The following is a 25,781-nucleotide window of genomic DNA, read 5'->3' as shown; positions in this document are numbered from 1 at the left end:
TTTAGTAGAATACTGTCTGGATGCAGTGGTCTAAGGCAGTGCTTCTCAAATACTAGCAGGCATATAAATCACCTGGGAATCTGATTAATTGGTACATCTGGGACAGGGTTTGATATTCTGCATTTCCAGCAAGCTTCCAAGAGGTGCCCATGATGCTTAGGCCACACTTTGAGTTGTGAGATTTTGAGGTACCAAAAGCATCCTTGTTATAAAACAGGTTTGCTTTAAATATGGCTCAATAGCACAGGATTTGAGAACTATAAATAAAATGGACTTTATTGTAGTTGTTGAATGGAATAAGAATGCTTTTTAGGGATCAGAAGAAACAAAGAGGTTTAATCTTTCATATTTATTAGTGTTTTGATCACTGAAATGGTGAAGAAATAAAATAGGCCCTCATTATAGGTGGTGTTTTATAATTATATATATTATGTATACATACATAATACTAATATGAAATATTATACATATGTTCTTTACAAGTAACTCTGAGTAATAATAATAGGTTTATTTTATTAATAATGACAGGGCAGCAATTTTGCTTTCATTTGGATTGCTATGGAAAGAAAAGGGCTTAGGAGTGCCTATTATGGGTATCATTTGAGGTTTATATGTCTTTAATTGGCATCACCTTTTAAAAAGTAAAGGTTAACAGATTCTTTTTTTATATAAAATATTACTATTGCCAATATTATTTTTGAATCATAAATTATGAGTGTAATCAAATTTGCATTAAAGATGTTTGCATTATATTTTGTAAAGTTTAAAAAATTAACTTATGTTTCTTTTGTGTATTTACATAGGTAATTAATATTTAAAAATTAGTAACCTTCAAATTTTGGAGCTCCAGATTTGGGTATATAAACAAATAAATTGATTTTAATATTTTTTTTTAGTTTGTGCTGTTTTGGAGCATCATTTGAAGTTTAACTTATGTTTTTTGTAATTAAAAGTGGATATTTATGGTACATTCAATATTTATTACCTGTGATTTAAAATAGACTGTAATCTTCATGACAAGATTTAAGCAAAAGAGAATTACATATCACGTCCCTCTAATGAATCCCAAAATAGGAGAAGTTTACTATGTGAAATGTATTTCTAAGTTCTGATTGGTGTCCTTTACTTATTCATGCAATGGCTGTATAACTCTCTAGAACAAATTATCATATTCTAATCCCAGAGCTGGTTTTGTGAGTCTTGTAAGATTTTTAAAAACTGTTAATTAAAAATTTTAAAGTATACCTTACTGTGAAACAAAACTAAACTCAATCAGCTTACATATTTTTGGGAAACTTAATACATTTGTCAGCAGTCAGGAACAGGAAGACATTTCCCTTTAATATTTCTTTTTTTGGTATGTGGTAGCATGTTGCTATGGCTTCTGTAGTTCTTCATAACTATTCTGCTGTTAGACATTTCTGGTTGAGGCAAAAGAGAAATTGTATTTGATTTGCAGGGGGAGAGGTAGAACGGCATTGGGAGGGTTTGTAGGAGGAACTATGGGAAGCGTGGAAGGGAGGGGGAAGGGTACTTACTATGCAACTATGTACTACAGCTGTTACTGGCTTCTTTCTGTATCCATCCTACCCCCCCATTTGGAAGTTAAGCAGTGAAGTGGCAAATTATCTTGTGAAAGCTAAACAGAAGAGGAGCAGAAGAATGGATACTTGAAATGTTAATAGCTCCTTTATTCTGCTTTATGGGAGAACCTTTGGAAAATAATAACCACTTAAGAGTTTATCCAGGTAGATCAATCAGGGCAGTTTTCAATTTCCCTTGCATTTCTTAGACACACCCAACATCCACATCAGAAAACCAGCTCATTCCCAATATGCGTTAAAACTGTGGCATATACGTATATACAGGAGTTTAAAGAAGGAGAGAATGTGTTGTCCTTGTTTCTTAGATGCAGTATTTGCTTTGGGGGGGGCTTCTCCTTTTTCTTCTATTCTCTTCAGAATACTTCCTTTCACTTGCTAATTTATGGCTGTACTTCTAGAGACTAGGGAGGTTTGGCTTTCCTCTGTTTTGCTTTTAGCTTATTGCAAGCTAGGATTGTGATATCTGTTCATCTGCTTGGTTACAACCGAAAGTTTTTGGATGTCACATTAGTTTGTTATCAGAGGATTTGACCTAAAACTCATTTTAATAAGAGTGAATTAAGAAGAGCTGAGCCTACCACTTTACCTCCCAGGAATGTTTTGAGAAAACATAAGAAATGATTGGGATAGTTTTTGTGATTGTTGCTATATAAATTCATAGGTATTATTTTAATAACCAAGATGAAATCCTGTCTTTGAGGTAACTCTTCTCTGGGCCCTTTGTGCCTTTGTATCTGAAAAGCAGATAAACAGCAAGGCAGGTTAAAGGCATGGTCTCTAGAGCCCTGCTCTGCCACTTCTGTGTATGGTTTTGGACACATTACTTAAACTATACACATACCTCATCCTCTTCCTCATTTGTAAAGTAGGGATGGTAATAGCATCTACCTTAGTTGTTGTGAGACTTAAATGAGTTAATGTATGTAAAGCATATAGAATGATTCCTGGAACATATTAAGTACCATATAATTGTTAGCTGTTATTATTAATATCATTTTTGGAAATGTTAAAAGAAATTATATCACGTAATTTATTAATATTGGCTATACTTGGATTTAAAAGTTAATAGCTTTATGCTTTTGTTTTAGGTATATTAACTATTACCTTTTTCTCATTATTTTGTTTACATTTTTGAAGGTTTCCCAATGAGTGGATCATGATGACCGTATTGTAGGGACTTGCCATAGTATGGCTGCTTCCCGATCTACTCGTGTTACAAGATCAACAGTGGGGTTAAACGGCTTGGATGAATCTTTTTGTGGTAGAACTTTAAGGAATCGTAGCATTGCTCACCCTGAAGAAATCTCTTCTCATTCTCAAGTACGATCAAGATCACCAAAGAAGAGACCAGAGCCTGTGCAAATTCAGAAAGGAAATAATAATGGAAGAACTACTGATTTAAAACAGCAAAGTACTCGAGAATCATGGGTAAGCCCTAGGAAAAGAGGACTTTCTTCTTCAGAAAAAGATAACATAGAAAGGCAGGCTGTAGAAAATTGTGAGAGAAGGCAAACAGAACCTGTTTCACCAGTTTTAAAAAGAATTAAGCGTTGTCTTAGATCTGAAGCACCAAACAGTTCAGAAGAAGATTCACCTATAAAATCAGACAAGGAGTCGGTAGAAGAGAGGAATACAGTAGTGGACAATGATGCAGATTTTCAAGGGACTAAACGAGCTTGTCGATGTCTTATACTGGATGATTGTGAGAAAAGGGAAATTAAAAAGGTGAATGTCAGTGAGGAAGGGCCACTTAATTCTACAGTAGTTGAAGAAATCGCAGGCTATTTGGCTGTCAATGGTGTTGATGACAGTGATTCAGCTGTTATAAACTATGACGACTGTCAGCCTGATGGGAACACTAAACAAAATAGCACTGGTTCGTATGTGTTACAGGAAAAGTCAGTAGCTGAAAATGGGGATTCGGATACCCACACTTCAATGTTCCTTGATAGTAGGAAGGACGACAGTTATATAGACCATAACGTGCCTTGCACAAATTCAGAAGTGCAGGTCAAGTTGGAGGACCACAAAATAGTAACTGCCTGCCTGCCTGTGGAACATGTTAATCAGCTGACTACTGAGCCAGCTACAGGTCCCTTTTCTGAAATTCAGTCATCCTTAAGGGATTCTGAGGAGGAAGTAGATGTGGTGGGAGATAGCAGTGCCTCAAAAGAGCAGTGTAATGAAAACACCAATAACGCCCTGGACACGAGTCTTGAGAGTATGCCAGTCTCTGGAGAACCAGAATCATCTTCTGTTCTAGACTGTGTTTCAGCTCAAATGATGTCTTTATCAGAACCTCAAGAACATCGATATACTCTGAGAACTTCACCACGAAGGGCAGCCCCTACCAGAGGTAGTCCCACTAAAAACAATTCTCCTTGCAGAGAAAATGGACAATTTGAGGAGAATAATCTTAGTCCCAATGAAACAAATGCAACTGTTAGTGATAATAGAAGTGAATCTCCCACAAATCCTGATGAAATTTCTCAGAATGAAAAAGGAATATTTTGTGACTCTGGAAATTATGGGAGTGAAGGACTAAGTAAGCCACCCTCAGAGGCAAGACTTAATATTGGACATTTGCCATCTGCCAAAGAGAGTGCCAATCCACACAATACAGAAGAAGAAGATGATGATCCTGATGTTTATTACTTTGAATCAGATCATGTGGCACTGAAACACAACAAAGAGTATGTGTAAATATGGTAACCATGAATTCTGCTTTGTTTATTATTCCCCACGCTTTCAGTATCTATTCTTAAATGTCTATTCATAGCATTTTTATTATAGCTGAAATTAATGCTTTAGCTGAAATTCTAGGTTTAACATAATGATTATCTCAACTCTTAAAAAAGCTACAAAAAAAGAAAGACTTTAAAACTCAACTTACTACTCTTCTCAATGACAATATGGTTTTCTAGTTTTGATAGTTCATACATCTTAATTAGAAAAGACATGTGGAAGCCATGGTTGATGGTGTTTTTGTTTATTAATAAGTTTTATACCATTTCAGTTAATTTGTAAAATGGAAACATCTTTAGTTATCACAGTACACTTTGATTTATAGTTGCAGAACTTTATGAAGTGTCTAGGCTTTCTAGGCAGTGTAGAAGAATTAACGAGTGCTTAGACATCATATAGATTAAGAGAAATCTGGCAGGCTATAAATCCACTTTTATCTTAGTTGCTTATATCTACTTTCCAATTAAAACTTTTGACTAAAAAATGTACTTTATGCATTACCTTTGACTTGTGATTTGTAGAGTAGATATTACTGTTAATACCATGACAGCTAATTGTATATTGTAATTAGCATATTAGCAAGAGTTAGTCTGTTGCATAGTTTACATAAGCATTTGAGACAAATTTTTCCTGACTCTGAATTATAAAGGGAGACTATCTTAAAATACTGTCAGTTCTTAGCCTTTGTTTTGAAGGCAGAGTATTCTGGGTAATAACACAAATAAATTGGAGCTAACTCCGAGTAATCGTGCAAGGAACTGTTGATGAACAGCGAACAGTGCTTACTGTAAACACCATGATCAACAACAGAAAAATCATCTTTTGCCCCTACAAAATATGCTTTTGAATTGCTATCACATTATATAGGCTATGTAAAAATGTTAATTTGAGGAAAGTTTGTAATGCTTTTGTTGTGACAATTGCCAGATTCTGGTATGTATCAGATCAGAGTATCAAATCCTGGTTGTGGAACATAATAATTTTTTGCCATGCATTATAGATAAGTTGCATTTGTGTATGATAATTTGGTGGTCTTTTAGCATAGATTTCTTTTCTGAAAAAAATTTTTTATAAATAGTATTTTAATATTGATTTAATAGAGAGGTCATTTTATGTGAGTATTTTATTCATTTATTTTTATAGAACTGTTAGCATTTTTATGTATTTGAAATATTTGAAGTCCAATCTGAGATAGAAAAACAACTAAGTGAGGTTTTTTTTCAATTTCAGATAAATTGAGTTCTTACCATTGGTATTATTCATCAGTTTTTAAAAACAGAATTGTTTATCTGGAGGCACAAGGAGGAAGAGCATATGTCTTGGGGAAAGACCAAAAACTCAAGAAGTGTGCATTTTTACAAAATATACTCATTAATTTTTTGTTTTTTATTGTTTCTTTGGCAAAGAAATGCTCTTTTTAAGGCTTAGCTGTTTTTTTTTTTTTTTTTTTTTTTTTTAGTGTTTTATTTACTTTTGAGAGAGCACGAGTGGGGGAGGTGCAGAGAGAGAGGGGGACAGGATCTGAAGTGAGCTCCGAGCTGACAGCAGCAAGCCCAAGGGGGGCTCGAACTCACGAACTGTGAGATCATTGACCTGAGCTGAAGTCAGCCACTCAACCGACTGAGCCACCCACGTGCCCCAAGACTTAGCTAGAATATTGATGGGAAGTTTTTTCTCATAACTCATTATGTTCCTTTTTTTGTTACAGCTCTCCTGATAGTAATTCTGAAGGATGATGTTTATAAAACAGTTGTGTAAAGATAGTGGTCATAATATTTAAAAAGTGATGTTCCGTATTCCTAACCCTTTGAGAATGAGACCAATACAGTTTCATGGGTTTCTCAGGATGTACAAAGTCCTTTGGAATTTGGATGGTAGATGCTTTATTAGGACAGTATTTTTAAATTAATGCCTCATTGGGTGACCTTTGGCAAAAGAAATCATTTTTTTGGTTTGTTGCCTTTCTCCAGTCTTTTGAAGATAGCACCTTTTGACAATTCACTTTCAATGTTTTTTCCCTCTGAAGGAAGCATGTTGGTAAAAGTGAGATGGAGAGTGAGAGCATCTTGATTAGCATCTTGGTTAGAGATAATTTAAATAAAATTGAGAGAGGGTGTTTGATCATGTTAGATGCAATCTCTTTCAGTAAAATCCTTCTTCAAATGCCTTCTGTCTAGAGCCAAGAGCCTTTTGTCTTGGCCTTTTTTTTTTTTTTTTGTACCCAAATTATCATTGTAAAGGACAGCATCGTGATACCCATCTAGTGCTTTGAAGTCTCAAGCTAATTTCTTGCATTTGAAAATGCATTTGGGGTTAAAAAAAAAAAAGATAAATGGGGTAGGTGGAATATTCTGCTGGATACACAGGTGTACACATTATACTGTATCAAATACTTTGTTTTTCTTTCTCATGCTCTTCATGCTAGTAAATTTCTCTGTAGACAATTTCCTTTTGAAACTGGGAATTGGGCATTGCTCAGATTACACACAACTGTCTTTACCAGTAGGGAATGAGTACTTCCCAATGGCCAGATTAAAAAATATGTTATTGATAGAAAACACTCAGTATGGCCTAGTTCTTTGTCTGGAGCCAGGAGGACATAGCTCTTTATTCGAGTTACAACTCTTCTCTAAGTTAACATTGATTATTTAATCAGTAACCTTCTATCCTACCATTTAGCCTATAATTTATCTGTCTTGTTTGCAAGGATATCACATATAAGGTCATCTTAAATGCTTTGTAAATGTTTGAAAAGATATTGTGTATAGAGTGCTAGCCTTAGGGGTGCCTGAGTCCTTCAGTTGTTTGAGTGCCAGACTTTGGCTCAGGTCATGATGTCACGGCTCCTGAGTTTGAGCCCTGCATTGGGCTCTGTGCTGACAGCTTGGAGCTTGGAACCTGCTTGGGATTCTGTTTTCCTCTCTCTCTGCCCCTCCCCCACTCGTGCTTTGTCTCTGTCTCAAAAATAAACATTAAAAAAAAAAAAAAAAATCCTAGCCTTAGACCTGATTCATGGCAATTAGGCCATAGGCCAGAGAAATGAATTTGTGGACATTTTGGATACTTACCCTGTTTCCTTTTTAGATGCCATCCCTCTTCTTTAGCATATAAACCCACAGTTTGCTTTTATATATTTATTTTTCCAAATGGAAAACTATGAGCAAGGGGGAGTGTGTATTATCTTTGTTTCTGGCAAGATTCCAGCTGTGGATTATTTTACTAGATGTGCTTTCTCAAAGAGTAGTGGGTGGGGAATCAAAAAAATATTATTTTACCTCAAAACTCTGATCTTCAAGATTGAAGGATTCTGTTAAAGTGGTAGGTAATACCTGGTGACTACCTTTTTGGCCTAAGAGCCAGACTGACTGAGATCATGTACTTAACTATGATTTGCCTTTTCTTTTTGAGAATTGACCTTTTGTGGATTTTGAATCAGAAGCGTTGAATCAGGTGTCTTAGATTTGAAGTTCTTGCTCTAGGAAGAACAAGTATAGAGAAGGTCCTGGGTTTTAATGTTCAGAACTTTTTTCCCAGTTCACAAGGCAACCACTAGAAAATAAATTTTTGAATGGAAATGTGATTTGGTCAGTTGTCTCTGAATTTGTCTCTGTATTCTCCTTGTACAAGAACACTTAAATTTATATTCGAATGGCCTTGGATAGCTTCATTTAAAGATCTTACAACTTTTCATGAACAGGCAGAGGATAAAAAGTCAGATTAAGAGTTTCTGGATTCTTGAGGTTTTCTAAAGGGTTAACTCACTGATAAGATTATTAATGCTTATACCAATTTTCAAGTTTCTAGATAATGAAAGTTTTAAGAATAAGCCAGTTGTTTATCAAATAGAGTATTGCTCATGTAGTCTCTAGGTAAGACATTTTTAAGCCATATTAGAGAATACTTATAGGAATTGTATTTTTAAACTTGGTCCTCTGAAAACGTTAAAATACTTTAAATAATTACAATACGTTCTTTTACACTATGCTTATGATCAATCTTCTGATACCTTCATCGGTTTCAGAAGCTGCATAGAGAAAATCCTCATGAGGTCTTGTAGATTCACTTCCTGTGAGACTACTTTTACTGTTTGTCTAAGTTTCTTTCAAGGGACCAGAAAACTCCAGGATTAGGGATCGATTTTGCTTAGAAAGCAATAGAGGAGCCATCTTGCCCTAGATAAAATAATGTTATATTTGTGTTATACTTCATAAGGTACCAAGTGATTTCACTGAATTTCTCATTTGACACTCCAACTCAGAAGTAGATAGCATAGGTGGCATTATACAGTCCCCATTTCCTAACTCACAATTAAGGTTTTAAAGTTATTTATTGAAAGTATGAGGAACTATTGGCACACATAAGATAGAGGCAGATATCTATAGGTACATAAAGAACTCCCATATTCTAATTCATAGTCTGAACTACTCCTGGTTTACCTCATCCAGTAAAGACTTAATTCCGTGGATTTTCGGGTTTCTAGGTTTAGAACTCTCCAGGAGAAGGTGCTAGGTACTCAGTTTTTACAGTTCTTTGGTCTGAGTTTAAGCTCTGTAATTGCATAATCATGATTATCTGGTTTTATCTGTCAGAGAATCAGCATTATTGGTAAGTAACCTCTTTTACTTATTGGATGAAATGTTTTCATGTTCATTGTTTTAAAGAACATTTTGTTAGTTTATCTGTGAAGAATAATTGCCCTGTATGAATTGGGGGTATAAAACTTATGCTACAGCTTGACTTTTATTTTTTATTTATTTATTTATTTTTTAATTTTTTTTTTCAACGTTTATTTATTTTTGGGACAGAGAGAGACAGAGCATGAACCGGGGAGGGGCAGAGAGAGAGGGAGACACAGAATCGGAAACAGGCTCCAGGCTCTGAGCCATCAGCCCAGAGCCCGACGCGGGGCTCGAACTCACGGAGCGCGAGATCGTGACCTGGCTGAAGTCGGACGCTTAACCGACTGCGCCACCCAGGCGCCCCAACAGCTTGACTTTAAAAAGAGAACTTGGATAATTTGCAAAAAAATACTTTGGGGGGGCTGTTTAGAATGCATTTAAGTATATTAAAGTCAGAGGTTACCAGAGAAAACTCATGCGTGGTGTACCTTCTCAACTAATTGGACAAGACTGTGGAATGTAATAGCTGGATTGGCCCCAGTAGTTTGGCACAAGATTAATGAGAGGAGAGAGATAAATAATGTCCTTAGTATAACATTTTTGGTTGTAAGAGGAGCATGCCGTTGACTAAGAAATAATCAGTGAATTCTTTGTTTTTTTCCTTTCCATATCAACATCTTTTATTTCAACTGATGTGAATGGCTTCCAAAAGGGATTCTCTGTTGTAATCTGAGTGTGTTTGTAGTATAATTTACCTTTTTCTTCTTGACTCAGAGTCATTTTTGCTGACAGAGGTTATGTAGTGATACTTTTCTGGCATCATTGCCAGAATATCTCTGTTTTTGCTTATGTGAAACGATTCACACTTCTCTGCTTTTTATGTTCTCATAATTTAGCTTCTTTTTTATGTTCAAATTCTGTAACTTACAATTTTCTTCTTCATTTTTGTTGACTTTCATTTTGTTGTCTCTAGTGCTATAGTGCTTTTTGTTCTCTTTAAACTTAGAATCAGAATAACCAGGCTTGTCAGAATTATGTCTCAAGATTCTTGAGTGATGCACTGAAGAATTTCTCTTTGAATGCATAGATAAGCATTAGTGCAAGGAGATGTTCATTTTAATTGTATGTTTTCTTGTTTGCTTAGTTTAGAGGCTGTTGCTTACATAAGCTACCAGGTATCTAAATTCTGGATAGAGAAACAACAGTTGTTTCTTTATACATGGCAATAAGTACTCATTAGCAACAAAACCCTTTTGGTTTTTTTTTATTAAAAAAATTTTTTTTAATGTTTGTTTCTTTCGAGAGAGAGATAGCATGAGCAGAGGAGGAGCAGAGAGAGAGAGGAAGACACAGATTCTGAAGCAGGCTCCAGACTGAGCCATTAGCACAGAGCCCCATGTGGGGCTTGAATTCACAAACCATGACATCATGACCTGAGTCAAAGTCAGAGGCTTAACCAACTGCACCATCCAGGTGCGCCATATTTTTTCTTTTTTAAAGTTTATTTTGAGAGAGAGCAAGCAAGCAAGCGAGCGTGCACATGTGTGTGAGCCAGGGGAGAGGCACAGAGAGAGGAAGAGAGAAAATCCCAAAGCAGGCACCATCTGCACAGACCCCAATGCTGGGCTTGAACTCTTGAACTGCGAGATCATGACCTGGGTCAAAATCAAGAGTCGGAGGCCTAACCGACTGAGTCACCCAGGCACCTCAGCAGTAAAAGCCATTTAGTATTTGAGACTAATTGAAACTGAGCCGTTAGTTGCAGGAACCTGATTTTAGTAGTTTTTTGTAAGCTCAGAAAAGTTTGGGGTGCCTGGGTGGCCAAGTCAGTTAAGTGTCTGACTCTTGATTTTGGGTCATGTCATGATCTCATGGTTCGAGAAATTGAGCCCTGCTTTGAACCCCAAGTTGGGCTCTGCTCTCTGACCACGGAACCTGCCTGGGATTCTCTCTTCCCTTCTGTCTTTGCCCTCCCCACCCCCCCACCTCTCAAAATAAATAGACTTCTAAAAATGATGTGTTTTTATAAATTGGTGAGCAGACTATACTATATATATATATTTCTTTGATGACTCATGTCATTAGATATTACAATGTTCAGTAATAAATGAGAAGATCTGTTTTGTGACTTTTCTATTTCTTCAGTGAAGTATGTGTCTTCAGTGAGGTCTGTGTACCGCTATTTCTTTTACATTGTCATGGAAAGCTGCTTCTACTTTTCTCTTTAATCTCTGATTTTAACATAGAGAAATTTGTAAAGTGATGAGAAGAGTCTGAGCAATTTGTTCAGGGCACTCTCAGTAGGCAGAATTATCTGTAGTGTGTTACGATTCATTTTCACATACTTAAAATATTTCAAATGTCCACCACACAAATATTACTGAGGGTCTGGATTTTGTTCTCTTTCTTTAAAAGTATTGAAATTTGTTCTGACAGGCAGTTAATTTACTTGATAATATGCTTGATCCTATTAAGGTTTATGTTTTAGCTGTGTTAGGGGGATGTCCAGAGTAGCCTGTATTTTAGGTTTAGTTTAGCCTTACTTCTTGGCATGGCCTTTCTGGTGTTTCATTTAAAAAGGTCTTTACTCTGGCTAGTTGAAACCTGAAGGAAGACTCTAGCCTCATGAAAACAGTTGGTCTTGTGGAATCTCATGTTTTACATGTGCAGCTTTGTACATGTAAGATTCCAGGGGACCCTTACACAAATATTTGGTGTTTCTCTTGTCTTTTTCTGTTTTGCTTCTTCCTCTTTGGTGCTCTGTCCCACAAATTCCAGCTGCCTCACTTCCCCAAACACTCTTTTTTCTCTCTGTCTCTGCTCAGCAAGACGGCTTCCTGTTCTGCAGTACTAATGATACTTCCATGTGGAAAGTGTGATCATAGTGTGGCTTATCTTATTTGTTTGTTCTCTCTTATAGGTCATAGTCCTGCACTACATATTGTCTGTTGTCTAACAATAATTGTTTCTGTGTTTTCTCCAGTTGTCTAGTTGTGTATGGCAAGAGGATATTCAGTGTTTGTTATTCTGTCATGATTGAAAGTGGAACTTTCTGATTTGATTTCAGTATGCACTAGGTATGTTTTCTTCCTATGACATTCACCCCAGCCTGAAGTTTGACCATTTGGAAATTATTTTTGTTGAAACTCCTGTGACAGTGAGGACTAGTTTCTACTTATTAGTAAAACATTAGTTTAAGCAGCTTTTTTTTCTAAGAAGCTGAAGTCAGAGAAATTGGAATAATACCAATTTGAATTGAAGAATGAGGGTAAAAGAGACTTGACATTGTTTTAGTTGTGTTGATGAAGTGTTGCTATGGTTTGAGCAGAAGTAAAAATTGGGTTACTGGTTCAGATACACTTCATGAGGATGGGTACAAGATACAGTGATGCATAAGAAGATACGAAACAGGGTTTACTAGGTTTCAAGTGTTAACCTTAAAAGATGAAAGAGTAATGTATCTAGATTTTAGTTGTTTTTCCTTTCAGGTCTTTTGGCTGGGCCAAATTTGATGTAGTATATTTCAGAAAGCTATGGTGAATATGCTTTCTTTATGACTGTCCGTCTAATGTAGTTTCTTGTAAATGTTAAGTATTTTGCAGAAATTTATTTTCCCTGGTACTATTTTTACCATTTATGTGAAGTTGGAGAACTGATTCAACTTTTGTTGTTTGCTTCTTTTCACTTGTCCTATATTATCATTCCTCTTAATTCTAAATGTATTTTTTATGTTATCTTAACTGACAGTTGTCAGAATATAAAGGCATGAATTATTTTGTTATGATTAAATTTTCAGTTGGAGAGAAAGGGTCATGCTAATAGCTTATTGGCAATGAGAGTGGAAAGTGCCATTGAAAAAGATTATAGTCAACACCTGAATTATCTTCTTAATATACATTTCAAAATATATATATGGATATGAAGACTCAAGTTAAATGAACCAAATGTAATATTTTATAAGGTTTTTTAAGTCACCATTCATGACTGGATAATGTTTTTATCTTTAAAATGCTATCTTATTTAATCTAGAATCTTAATATTTTTAGAAGTTTTATTTGTAGATTATTTGCAAAAGAACTAGATTTGAGGAACATCCTAGTCTCCTGCCAGTAGAATTCTCAGCTGGTAGTATGATGCTGGGTAAATGTTTTTAACTTCTGAGGTTGTTAGTTTTCTTATCTGTTAAAAAAATTTTTGACATGATTTGATTTCTGTAATTCAAATGAATATATAAATATATCTTTGCCCTTCCCCTTGCTTTTGGCACTGCTTGGGCTTTGGTTATTGACTTCTTTCTTATTTTGTATGCTCTCTGTTGATATTCTCACACAGTGCTGTGGTTTAAATTATCATCTCTATATTGATGGATTTCCAAATGTATATATCTCCAATCAGATTATTCTTAGGCTTCAGACTGCTTGCAAGATATATCCATTTGCTTTCTCCACAGTAAACTCAATGGAACATGTCTAAAATTGAACTTACCATTGCTTCCTTCGCACACATCCAATATTCAACACTATCTTTTCACTTAATTGTATCTTTCACTTGCCCAGTCCGGAAAAACAGGAGTAATCTTCAATTACTTCTTCACTACACCCTCCTCTCCTACCAGTGTTATGATTCAACTTTATTTCTTTGTTCTCAGTGCTGCTTTCTTAAATTTAGGTCATCTCTGTCATCTCTTTTCTGGATTACTGGAAATGCTTCCTAACTTGCTTTCTGCAGTGCTAGTGTACTCTTTCCCCAATGGACTCCTACAGTGTAGCTAGAATAAATGTTTTTAGAATAAAATCTACTCTTTAAAATGAATTATTTGGGCCTGGGTATCTTAGTTAGTTAAACGTCCAACTTCAGCTCAGGTCATGATCTTGTGGTCTGTGAGTTTGAGCCCCTCATTGGGCTGTGTGCTGACAGCTCAGAGGCTGGAGCCTGCTTTGGATTGTGTCTTCCTTGCTCTCTGCCCCTCCCCAACTCGTGCTCTGTCTCTCTGTGTCTGTCAAAAATGAATAAAAGTTTTAAAAAATTTAAGAAAGTAAAATGAATTATTGCACGATTTTTAAACATTCTTTTACTGTCTCTCGATATTCTAAACAGATTATTAGTTTCTTGTTATATTCTTTTACTTGAGGCTTTCTTATATGCCTAAATGCCTGCTCTAGTCCACTCTTACCCCATCTCCCTGGTTATCTTCCTTTCTCTATCTGCAAAAGGAGTAAGATGTTTAAATTTAGAAATTCTATACTCTGAGAATTCTTTCCTATCTTCCCAAGATTGACTGATTACTCCTTGTGTGCATTATCATAGCAACATGTACAATAGAACTCAAGCTCTTTGGAGGAACCATGTCATTCTGTTGGTTGATGTATCTTTGGAGAAATGTAAACCTTATCCTGCTTTGAAAATGTCAGAAAAATTTAGCATGCTTTTCATAGTAGAGTTTTTTTTATGCCATTAGTTGAACTTTTAATACTTTGAATTTATGAAATTTAGTACTAGTGATTATTTCCTTTTTTTTTACTTAAAAAATCTAGATTTTAAGTTTTCAAAAGAAATGTTGAATCAGTGACATAATCATTCACATAGTTCAGTAAACTCAGGAGTTGTGGAGAGATAATTGGTATGGTGGGGGATTTGGGGAAGAAGGGTGTGCCTCATGATCACGTTGGTTGTCTGAACACATTATCAGGTGGTAGGATAATGTTTTTACATGCCTGTATAAAAAAAAATGTAAGCTCAGTTGTTAATACCAGACCCCAAAGAGAGAAAGTGATTGTATTACAAAATAAATTTATAAGTTGGGTATGATCAGAATGTTTTGTATAGTTTTAAATATATTTTTACAGTCAATCTAGAGTTTTGCCAGTAGGCTTTAGGAAGCAACAGAATGGTAAGAATGTGTTTGGGTTATCTTTATTGAGTTGAAGGACTTGAAAGAAAATGTGTGTCCCTGCCTATTTATGTGTCTGTTCTATTTAAGATTTTCAATAGGGGATATTATTTAGCTTTTTCTGTATAAACTCATAATTTTGAGTAGAAGCTAGAAATAATTAAAAACACAAGACATATCCTGTGTCTTTGAAGTTATTGTAAGATGATTGTATACAGATAGCTTAACAGATAAATTCTTTAGCTATATTTGAGGTATATTGCCCTGTAGAATATTAGTTTATAACTAGAGATTACTGGTTTGTCTCTATTATGTGAAATTTTTATGTATTTGCAATTACAGAATAGAAGGGCAACTTTTTACATGTTCTAATGTATTGTTTCTTAGAATGGGTAATCTAAAACTCTAGAGAAAATATGTAAATCTTGATCTGATTGGTGGTCAGGATTTTTTTCTAGATTATTGTGCAACTTCTATAATGTTAACCACAGTACAGTCAGTTGCATTCAGCTTCCTGAATTCTTAAGGAAACTCAAGAATTTTATTGAATAGATTTAGAGAAATAGGTATTAGGAACCAGTTATAAAGTCATCTTTTATGGTTTCTTATTACAAGAAGCCTAGAGTCTTTAAGGAGGAAAAAAACCACAATTTCTTGAAGGCTACAAATATGTGGATTTAAAAAATACTGATATATTCCTTTAAAAATTCCCTGTGACTCTGGTCATAGTTATGATTCCAGGGTTGCGGGATCGAGCCCCGCGTGAGGCTCCATGAGCCTGCTTAGGATTCTCTCACTTTTTCTCTCTCTCTGCACCTCTCCCCACTCATGCTCGCTTGTTCTCTTAAAAAAAAAAAATTCCCTGTGAAAGCCTTTGTATGACACTTCAAATGATATTCAGTTTGAATACAAGTTTATTAAATTCCAGCAACTAGTAATGAACTGTAATTTAAAACTGGTGAGGGGAATAAGCAAAGTCACAGTAGTCAGAGCTTGTTTTAGTAAGGGCTTGTTGGTTGCAGGAATTAGAAAACCCAAAGTATATCAAATATAAAAGGTTATTTTAAATAAATAGTAGGCAATCTTATGAATATTCAAGGTCAGAAAATAAAGCCTAGCCAACCCTTGTGAAATTGTAATCTTTTGGTTTCAGATTATACTCTCAGAGGTGCCTGGATGGCTCAGTCAGTTAAGCATCCGACTCTTGATTTCAGTTCAGGTCATAATCTCACTATTCGTGAGTTTGAGCTCCATGCCGGGCTCTGTGCTGACAGTGTGGAGCCTGCTTTGGATTTTCTGTCTCCCCCTCTCTCTGCCACTCCCCCACTTACACTTGCACGTGCCCTCTCTCTCTCTCTCTCTCCAAAATAAACATTACATTTTTTTTAAAAAAGATTATACTCTCTTAGCTATGCTTCTCTTTGTGCAGTACAGACTGGTTTTTCTTTTTTTACTAATGTTTTTTGCTCACTTTCCCCCCTATAATTTTGATTTGCAAATGGCAGATCTTTCCTCTAGGTTTCCCCTGGTCTCAACTCCTCTACTTGACCTTTCTTCTCTAGATCCTCTTCACATTCTGTAACAGAAGGCCTGGTTATTGACTGTACAGAAGATCAGCTTCCCTGGGTCAGGTTTTCATCCCTGGTAAAATTATTGTTGGTTACAGGTGGAACGAATGGTTGGTTGGGGGCGGGGAAAGTCTGCCTTGGCCTATCCTTTCTGGAAGGATATCTTCCGGAACAGAGGTTATTGGGCAATGTAGGCTATCAGAAGTTGCCCATCATGGATCATTTAGTGTTTTGGATTCAACTGGATTCTTGACCAGTTGTCTTTAGTAGAAGTGGCAGAGCTATTATGGAAATCGCTCATGTCATTGAACCTGGCTTTTATTTTTCTCTTTGAAATTAGAGGTACTACAGAATTCTTTGTTTAATATTATGAGCTACTAGAAAAAGAGATTTACTCTATGACTTTACAGTAGGTGTAGGGATAATGGTTTCAGAGGCTGTTTTATCTCTCTCAATTTATAGGTGTAAATCTTAGACCAGAAAAGATGAGTCATGTCCAAGATTTCAAAATTAGTGGCAGAGTTGCTACTTTTTCTATGTTTTCTAACTCTCAGGTTAGGCATTTTCTGCTCTTGATTCCTTATAAAAGTTTTAAATTATTATTATTATTATGGTTTTTATTTTTAGTCTACATGACAGTCTTGAGGGTATAGTATTCAAATGTTACTACCCCAGGGAAGAAACTAAAATATTCTTATGTATATTTTTTAAGTTTATTTAATTTGAGGGGAAGAGTGTGGCACGTGCATGAGAGAGGCAGAGAGAAAGAAAATCCCTGTGCTGTCAGCTCAGAACCCCATGTGGGCTTAATCCCACGAACCCAGGAGATCATGTCCTGTACCAAAATCTAGAGTCGGTCACTTAACCCACTGAGCCACCAGGCACCCCTTTCCTATATGTTTTAATGGACTTTAATTTTTAGTACAGTTTTAGATTTACAGAAAAATTAAAAAGAAAGTACAGAGAATTCCCATAATACCCTGCAGCCAGTTTCCTTTATTAACATTTTACATTAGCACAGTGTAGTTCATGAACGGATGCATTATGATTAACCATATAAAATAAAATTCTTATTAATATATGTAATAAAGTCTACATTTTTTTTTTCAGAGTTCTTTAGCTTTTTACCTACTGTTCTTCTGTTGTAGAATTCCATCTAGGATACCAATTACATTTAGTTTTCGTGTCTCCTTAAACTTCTCTTGACTGTGGCAGTGTCTCAGACTTGTCTTGATGACTTGGGCAGTTTTGGGGGATACTGGTCTAGTGTTATAGATACTTCTCTATTGTGATTTGTCTCCTGTTTTCCTCATGATTAGACTAGAGTTGTGGATGGGAGGAAAACCATAGAGGTGAAGTGCCATTTTTATCATGTATATACTATACTATTAATATGATTTATTATAGTTGATGTTGACTCATCATCTGGTTGAAGTAGTATTTGTCAGGTATCTTCACTGTAAAGTTATTCTCCTCTCCATACTTTCCATATTTTATTCTTTAGAAAGAAGTCACTGCACAGCTCAAACTTAAAGAGAACAGAGTATCTACATAAATTATTTGGAATTCTGCATGAGAGATTTTTTTCTCTTTTGTTGACTTATTCAGTCACTTATTTATGTCAGTATGGACTCCTAAATATTTGTTTTTATACTTGGGGTTATAATTTAGTACTACTTTGTTGCTTAAATTGTTCTAGCTTTGGCCATTGGGAACCTTTCTGTTGGTTCCTATGCATCATCAAGATGGTTTATTTTTGGTGTGTTTGGTTTTTGAGCACTTCCTTACTCTCTGGCACTTCAGAATACTCCAGACTCATCTTGTATATTTCCTGCCCTAGTCCCAGAATCAGCTGTCTCTCTAAGGAACCCCAGTTCCCTTTATTGGAGAATGGTGTTGGAAACGAATATTTGGGTACTAAATGTGCTCATTGCTACTGAGAGGTCTTGTTGCTTTTATTGAGCTGTCATAGCTGATCAAGCAAGAAAATGTATGTGCATATCTATACACACATCCATAAATCTGTATGTAGTCATTTGTATCTATACCAAGCTAAACCTGGTTTTATAATTTGGCTTTACCTCTAATCTGTTATATTACCACATGGATCATTCTAGCCTCCTCCCCTTGCTTATCTGTAAATGCTCACTGCAACAGGGACAAAGCTGGCTCTCTCCATTTGCCCTTAATAATTTTTTTTTTTTTTAAGTAGGCTTTATGCCCAGCATGGAGCCCAATGCAGGGCTTGAACTCACAACCCTGAGATCAAGACCTGAGCTGAGATCAAGAGTAGGACGCTTAACTGACTGAGCCACCCATGCGCCCCATTTACTTAATTTTTTGGTTCTAGTATGTACATACAGTAGTATCAGAATTGTTAACCTATATTCCCATGGGAGATAAGGTTTTCAACTAGAGTGTAGGTCTTACGTGCAAGACTTAGCTTTACATATACCATGCATTTCCAGAGTTACCTGGATCAGGACTTTTTCCTTTTACTCTCTTCTGTGATGTTATTCATGCATTTGCAGCACAGTTAGATCCTTTTTGTCACAGTTTGCATTTCTGACCTCCTAGAAGAGTTTTAAAAATTTGCTTACATTAAGGTTTATTCTTTATATGGTAAAGGTCTATGGGTTATAGCAAGCAAATGGGTAATGCCCTGCTTTCACCATTGCTATGTCATAGTTTTACAGCAGAATAGTTTTACTGCTATAAAGATCTACTTTGCTTCACCTATTCTACCATACCTCTTTCTCTTCCTGATCTGGAAATCAGTGATATTTCTGCTGTCTTCATAGTTTTGCCTATTCAGAGTGTCACATATACTGTGAATCTTTTTCAGACTGGCTTCTTTAACTGAGTAGTATGCTCTTAAGGTTCATCCATATCTTTTTGTGGTGTGATAGCTCATTTTTATTTCTGCATAATACTCCATTTTATGGATGTATCATGGTTTGTTTATCCATTTACCTATTGAAGGACATCTTAATTGTTTCTAGATTTTGGTGATTATTAATAAAACTGCTGTAAACATTTGCATGTAGGTTTTGTGTGGACATAGGTTTTCAAATCAGTTGGGAATATACCTAAATTTGTACTTGCTGGGTCTTATGGTAAGAGTATGTTTAGTTTTGTAAGAAGCTGCCAAACTGTTTTCAGAGTAGCTGTACTATTTTGTATTCCTATCAGTAATGAATGAGAGTTCCGTTGCTCTGTATCCTCCCAGCATTTGGTATTATCAGGATTTTAGGTTTTTTTTCTTTAATTTTTTTAAAGTTTATTTTTGAGAGAGAGAGAGAGAGAGGAGTGAGAGCCGGGCGGGGCAGAGAGAGAAACACAGAATTTGAAGCAGGCTCCAGGCTCTGCCTCCCAGCACAGAGCCCCATGTACGGACTTGAACTCATGAACCGAGAAATCATGACTTGAACCAAAGTTGGACACTTAATTGACTGAGACACCCAGGCGCCCCTGTCAGGTTTTTAGATTTTATCAGACTGATTGGTCTGTGGGGGCCCTGCCGTATATTTAATGTATACGTAAGCAGAGACCTTTTGGGCCATATAAAAATATTTGCCATGATTGATAATTCATGTAATAGATGTTTCTATAAACTTTTTTGTAAATGAAATAGTTTTAAAAGATTTTGGCTTTTAAAGACTTATCTTAAGGATAATGTTGATAATTTTTAAAGCAAAGAATTTTTTGCATAAATAATTCCCTGTTTATAAATCTTTTCAAAGGTCTTTCAGAAGTGAACCTTTCATTAGAAGAATATAGTATATACTATACTACTAGAAGAATAGTGAGATGTTTATTCATGGAATAAGAAATTTCTTATTATTCATATTATTATATTCCCCTGCTTTTTGAGTTACAGCATATAATACCTTATTGTAATTTATTTTTCCCAAAAGATAAAAAAAAGTGGTAACTATTTGATCTTGGAATTACAGGGACTTTATTTCTTTCCATGATTTACATTTCCTGTTCTTTGTGTTATGTAACTAGAAAATACTTAAAAAATCAAACATAAAATTTATTCTCATAAAGATATTATAAGGGATTTAAAAAAGAACCTCCCCACCCCCAAATTTTCATTTTCTTCTGTTCTGCTAAGGAGCAGTAGGTTGTTGAAGCAAGAGACACTGGCATGTTTCTCAACCCTTACTTAGCTGGCCAAACATGATGGAGTCCCTTAATCTCTCTGAACTTCATTTCCTTCCAACTGTGAGATGAATAAGTTGCACTTATCCTTGAGGTGGTACCTTTTAGCTCTAATATTTTATAATTTTGTGGCACCTGTACTTGCTATACACTCTAGCTCCTTTTACACCATTGGATGTGCCTTGATAAGTTCCCATTAAAAACAATTCAGTGGCTAAATAATGGAAGAGTTATGTTTAAATCCTGCTATGTAGCAGTCTACACATGTTTGAAAAACACAGGTAAAAATACTTTGTATTTATTAGTGCCAGTGTCTTTAATCAATGTTTATATTTCTGGAAGATCTTAGTTGAGATATACATTTTAAAAATTAAAAAAAAAATCTGTTTATTGTCTGTAGCTGTTTTTTGTAGGGCTTACTCTATTTTATTTGTTTATTTAAAAAAATGTTTTTAATGATTATTTGTTTTTGAGAGAGAGAGACAGAGCATGAGCAGGGGAGGGGCAGAGAGAGAAGGAGACACAGAATCCAAAGCAGGCTCCTGGCTCTGAGCCGTCAGCACAGAGCCCAGCGCAGGGTTCGAACTCATGAAACGTGAGACCATGACCTGAGCTGAAGTCGGACGCTTAACTGACTGAGCCACCCAGGAGCCCTGGGCTTGCTGTATTTTAAAAAAAGCTGCCATGCAGTCTATACATTAGAGTCAGCACTGCAGAAATTTAACTGCTTCCTTCATATTTATTGAGTTATTATGGTGTTCAGTCCAAGGACCCTTTGAAATGTTTGATATGTTACAAATGGACTATAGAGTATACTGAAAGAGAGAGGTCTTAGTTTCTAAATTTTTAGGAATTTAATGTGTATTCAGTATAGAAATAAGCAGTTAGTATGCAGGCTATACCCACTTTGGTATATCAGATAGGAATAGGACTCTTGTATTTATTTCTGTGGGGTCAGGAAGTGTGGCAAGATATAGAGAACAGGAGGAAAAAGAAAGGTCCTTTGCTGGATGTCTTTATTTTATTCTAATAAATCATTTCATTTCTTCCTTTAAAAATTCTCTTTACCTGTTCTCTCTTCCTCATACTGAACAGCAGCACTAGAGATGAACCACTCTGTATGGTTCCTCAGTCTCTACCCACTCATATACATACTAAGAAAAACTAATTCTAAATAGCTGAGAAGCAACATTTAAAAATAGGTTTCTTTTTTTCTTTTTAAAGGAGTGGAATAGGAGTGGAGAATAAGTTTTGTTTCTCTTGATTCTAATAAAATTATTTCTTTAACATCTGATCATCACAAGTTTATTTTATAGTTAGGATTTGAAAGTATAACTGCTAAATGCAAGTGAAAACAAGCTTCTAATTTAAGAGCAATGTCAGTTTTACTAACATTTCTCTGGAGATGGAAGAGTTATCCCTACAAGTTATTTATGTTAGGAATTTTATGTTTAGTACTAAAGACCAATAAGTTAACAGCAACTAGATGATGTTGTTAATGATTTACTGAAGGTAAAACTTGCCAACTTTAACCTAAAGAAGTAGTAAAAGTAAAGATCACCAAACATTTTAAAGAGTTTATATAAGAGCACACTCTGTAAATACTGATTTTCTTGGCATCGGTCATTTTTTCTCTTAGCTATGAAAAATAAATGATATTTCTGTTTTTAATATGCAGGCTATTTTTTTCTAACCCGATTATACTTTGCCTTTAGAAATTTTTCAATCCAAGCCATGTAAGGAAAAATTTTTCTCTTATAGTTTGTAGTTTAAAAATTACGCATATCGGGGCCCCTGGGTGCCTCAGTTGGTTGAGCGTCCGACTTCAGCTCAAGTCATGATCTCATGGTTCATGAGTTCAAGCCCTGCATTGAGCTCTGTGCTGACAGCTCAGAGTCTGGAGCCTGCTTCAGATTCTGTGTCTCACCGCCACCCCCCCAATCCCTCTGTCTCCACCCCGCACCCCCCCCCCCCTGCTCACACTCTGTCTCAAAAATAAATAAATGTTAAAAAAAATTTTTTTTTAATTGTGTATATATAACAAATAGAGACAAACCTTGTTGTTTGTGTGTATGTGTTTAACCAGAAAAAACATAAGAAGCATGGGAATATGTTTAAGTGTAAAGAGAGTTGAGGACTCATACTGTCAAATACTTAACAAAATTTTTGAGATGTTCATAAACCTCAGTTCAGATATTTACATTCAAAAGCAAATGGGTAGTCAGCGAGGTTAGTGATCCATGGAATGGGTGTAGAACATATGAGGATGTTGAGTTCCCTATTCTCACATAGCTTACTAGAAATATTACTTCTGGAACTAAGAAAAATGTTAAAAAATCATACTTTAGCATCAGAGTATAGAAATATATTTGTTTAAATCAAACCAGCTGGCTAATCTTTCCTGACTTATGTTAAGCCAAATAAACAGTGATAAGAAGAAATAGAGCTTAACTGTCAAACTTGAGTTTTTTAAAACAATTACTGTACAGAGAAATAGTGGACTCCTATGTAGATATCCTCTAGACCTATTGCCAGTTTTCAGGTACACAAGATAGACTCTGGAAAGAGAACGCTGATAACTTTTGTTATAGAGGTCATTGAAAGAATGAAGGACTATATTTTCAGGATTATTGATGAAACCTTTATGTAAAAGAAAATACCCTTTGAAACACATTAGAAATTATACTTCTTTTAGGAGGTTAATATACATTGAGAAAATATACAATGAAGACTTTTTGGAAAGGGGCAAGTGTTTTTTTTTTTTTTTTTTTTTTTTTTTTTACAACTGTTAGAGGCTATCAAAATTCCTCTTTAATTATGAATGACATATGTTTTAGTTAAAATATTGCTTACTTTGTATGATCTATTCAATAAAAAATGGCATTCTTTCTTTTCTGTTGCATTCTAAAATTAGTATTTGTACTTGTAGGTGAATAGAAAGAGTTGTTAAATAGGCTAATTTTCTTACTCTTCTGCTATTTAAAAATAAGGCAGGATGGGCGCCTGGGTGGCTTAGTCGGTTAAGCATCCAACTGTTGGTTTTGGCTCAGGTCGTGGTCTCAGGGTTTCTGAGTTCAGGCCCCACATTGGGCTCTGTGCTGACAGCGTGGAACGCGCTTGGGATTCTCTCTGCCCCTCTCTCTTTGTCCCTCCCCCGCTTATGCCATCTCTCTCAAAGAAACTTAAATAAACTTAAAAAAACTAAGGCAGGGATTAAGGCTTCAGTTAGGTTTTGAGTAATTTCTGAATTTTAGGTATAGGCTAATTTTCCCATTGTATACAATCTAAGCTCAATATTGCACATAAATTAGGATATGTAAATAATTGTGTTATGGAAAGAATGATGGCAAGAATCTACCAGTAGTTAACCTTTCCAAGTTTTAGTTATGCCATTCATAAAGTGGTAGTAATACCTACTTGAAAAGGTTTTTGATCTGGAATAGATATGATCATATATTGAACATAACTAATTTGTACTCTAAAGATTTATAGAAAGTACAAGTAAGGTAACAATAGCTGTACAAAGAGTAAAGTTAATAGTAGTATAGTTATAATGAGATTGTAGTGTAGTAGTGTCGATACAAGAAGTAAAAAATGTTTTTATTTCACCTTGTGATTAAAAAATTTTTAAGTCCAGCTATTACCAAACACCTAAAAACACTTATTTAAATACACTGTGCTGTAAATACATTGCTCTAATATTGTTCCATGATTGTTATAGTATTGTTATATGTATATATATCACAGTAAACTGTTGTCCTTAACCTTTTCCTTGCCCCAGCCTCCACATCAGAATGTATTTTTTAGGAGTATATAGCCATGCCAGGCATAGTGGTGTGTATTTTAATGCCACCACTGTGCTGGAACACTAAAATTAAAAGTCTAGAATTGTGCTTATTTAGTGACTTAAGATGGATAACCATAGTAGGTCTGCAGATTAGGTTAATTTGACAGATTTTTGCATTAAAAATTTTTTTTTCAACGTTTTTTATTTATTTTTGGGACAGAGAGAGACAGCATGAACGGGGGAGGGGCAGAGAGAGAGAGGGAGACACAGAATCGGAAACAGGCTCCAGGCTCCGAGCCATCAGCCCAGAGCCTGACGCGGGGCTCGAACTCACGGACCACGAGATCGTGACCTGGCTGAAGTCGGACGCTTAACCGACTGCGCCACCCAGGCGCCCCAACAGATTTTTGCATTTAAAGTACTCTGAGCTGTTACTACTTTTAAGCAGAATAGATACAATATCTATGTTCATATTGAACAGAGATAGCAGGTGAGGATTCTTTATAAATTGGTGAGTTCTAGAACCATTAGAGTGATTGTTTAGTGTGTTAAAGTTTAACCAGGAGTAAATGACAGTAAATTTGTTAACACAAAATTTTTAATTTAGTTTTTAAAAAGATTTTTTTTGTTTATTTTGAAAGAATGTGTGCAAGTGAGCGCATGTAGGGGAGAGGCAGAGAGAGAGAGAGAGAGAGAGAGAGAGAGAGAGAGAGAGAGAGAGAGAGAGAGGCAGAATCTGAAGCATGCTCCAGGCTGTCTACGCAAAGCCCTACATGGGGCTCTCAAACTCATGAACCGTGAGATCGTGACCTGAGCCGGAGTCATATGCTCAACCGACTGAGCCATCCACGTGCCCCTAAAATTTTTAAGTTTAAGAAATAATTAGATGGGATCTTGTAAGTTCTGATATTTCAACTTAAATACATACCTCAACTAAATACTTTCCCTTTTGCTATTCCAAGGTAACAAAGCAATAGTGGCTATAGAAAAGATTGTAAGATTAAAAAAAATTTTATTTATTTATTTATTTTTGAGAGCAGGGGAGGGGCAGAGAGAGAGAGGGAGACACAGGATCCGAAGCAGGCTCCAGGCTAAGAATAATTTAAGCAACAAAATAAAGTAGTACAGGTATAAAAATAAATATTTGAGTCATACTGATATGAATAAATAATTGAATGACAAAAGAAAAAAATATCTCCCAAGCAGAATTCCAAATAATTTATGTAAATATTCTGCCCTCAAGAAGAGAACCTAACTCTCCACTCCTTAAGTATGTACTGTGCGTAGTGACCTCTTAAAAAAATACAGTATAGAAAGGGTGAGGAAAAAAGAATACAGTGGAGAAATCTGACAAATACCTCAGCCAGGTGATCAAGTCAATATTGACAGCACTAAATCATA

General features: G+C 35.5%; 1 protein-coding gene across 9 annotated transcripts in view; it reads left to right on the top strand.

Annotated features, from left to right (window-relative positions):
- The window catches only part of ZZZ3 (zinc finger ZZ-type containing 3), a 112,932-nt gene that overhangs the window by 45,581 nt on the left and 41,570 nt on the right, over nucleotides 1–25,781 (top strand). For all 9 annotated transcript variants that reach the window (XM_045036043.1, XM_045036044.1, XM_045036039.1 and 6 more), the window contains one exon: nucleotides 2,742–4,297. In XM_045036043.1, coding sequence (XP_044891978.1) covers nucleotides 2,793–4,297 — 1,505 coding nt within the window. In that variant the 5' untranslated portion in view covers nucleotides 2,742–2,792. The remainder of the gene's footprint in view (nucleotides 1–2,741; nucleotides 4,298–25,781) is intronic.

This window comes from Felis catus, chromosome C1, assembly GCF_018350175.1.
Source record: "Felis catus isolate Fca126 chromosome C1, F.catus_Fca126_mat1.0, whole genome shotgun sequence".
NCBI lineage: Eukaryota > Metazoa > Chordata > Mammalia > Carnivora > Felidae > Felis > Felis catus.
Note: the sequence above shows the minus strand (reverse complement) of the source record. Positions and strands in the feature narration are given on the sequence as shown.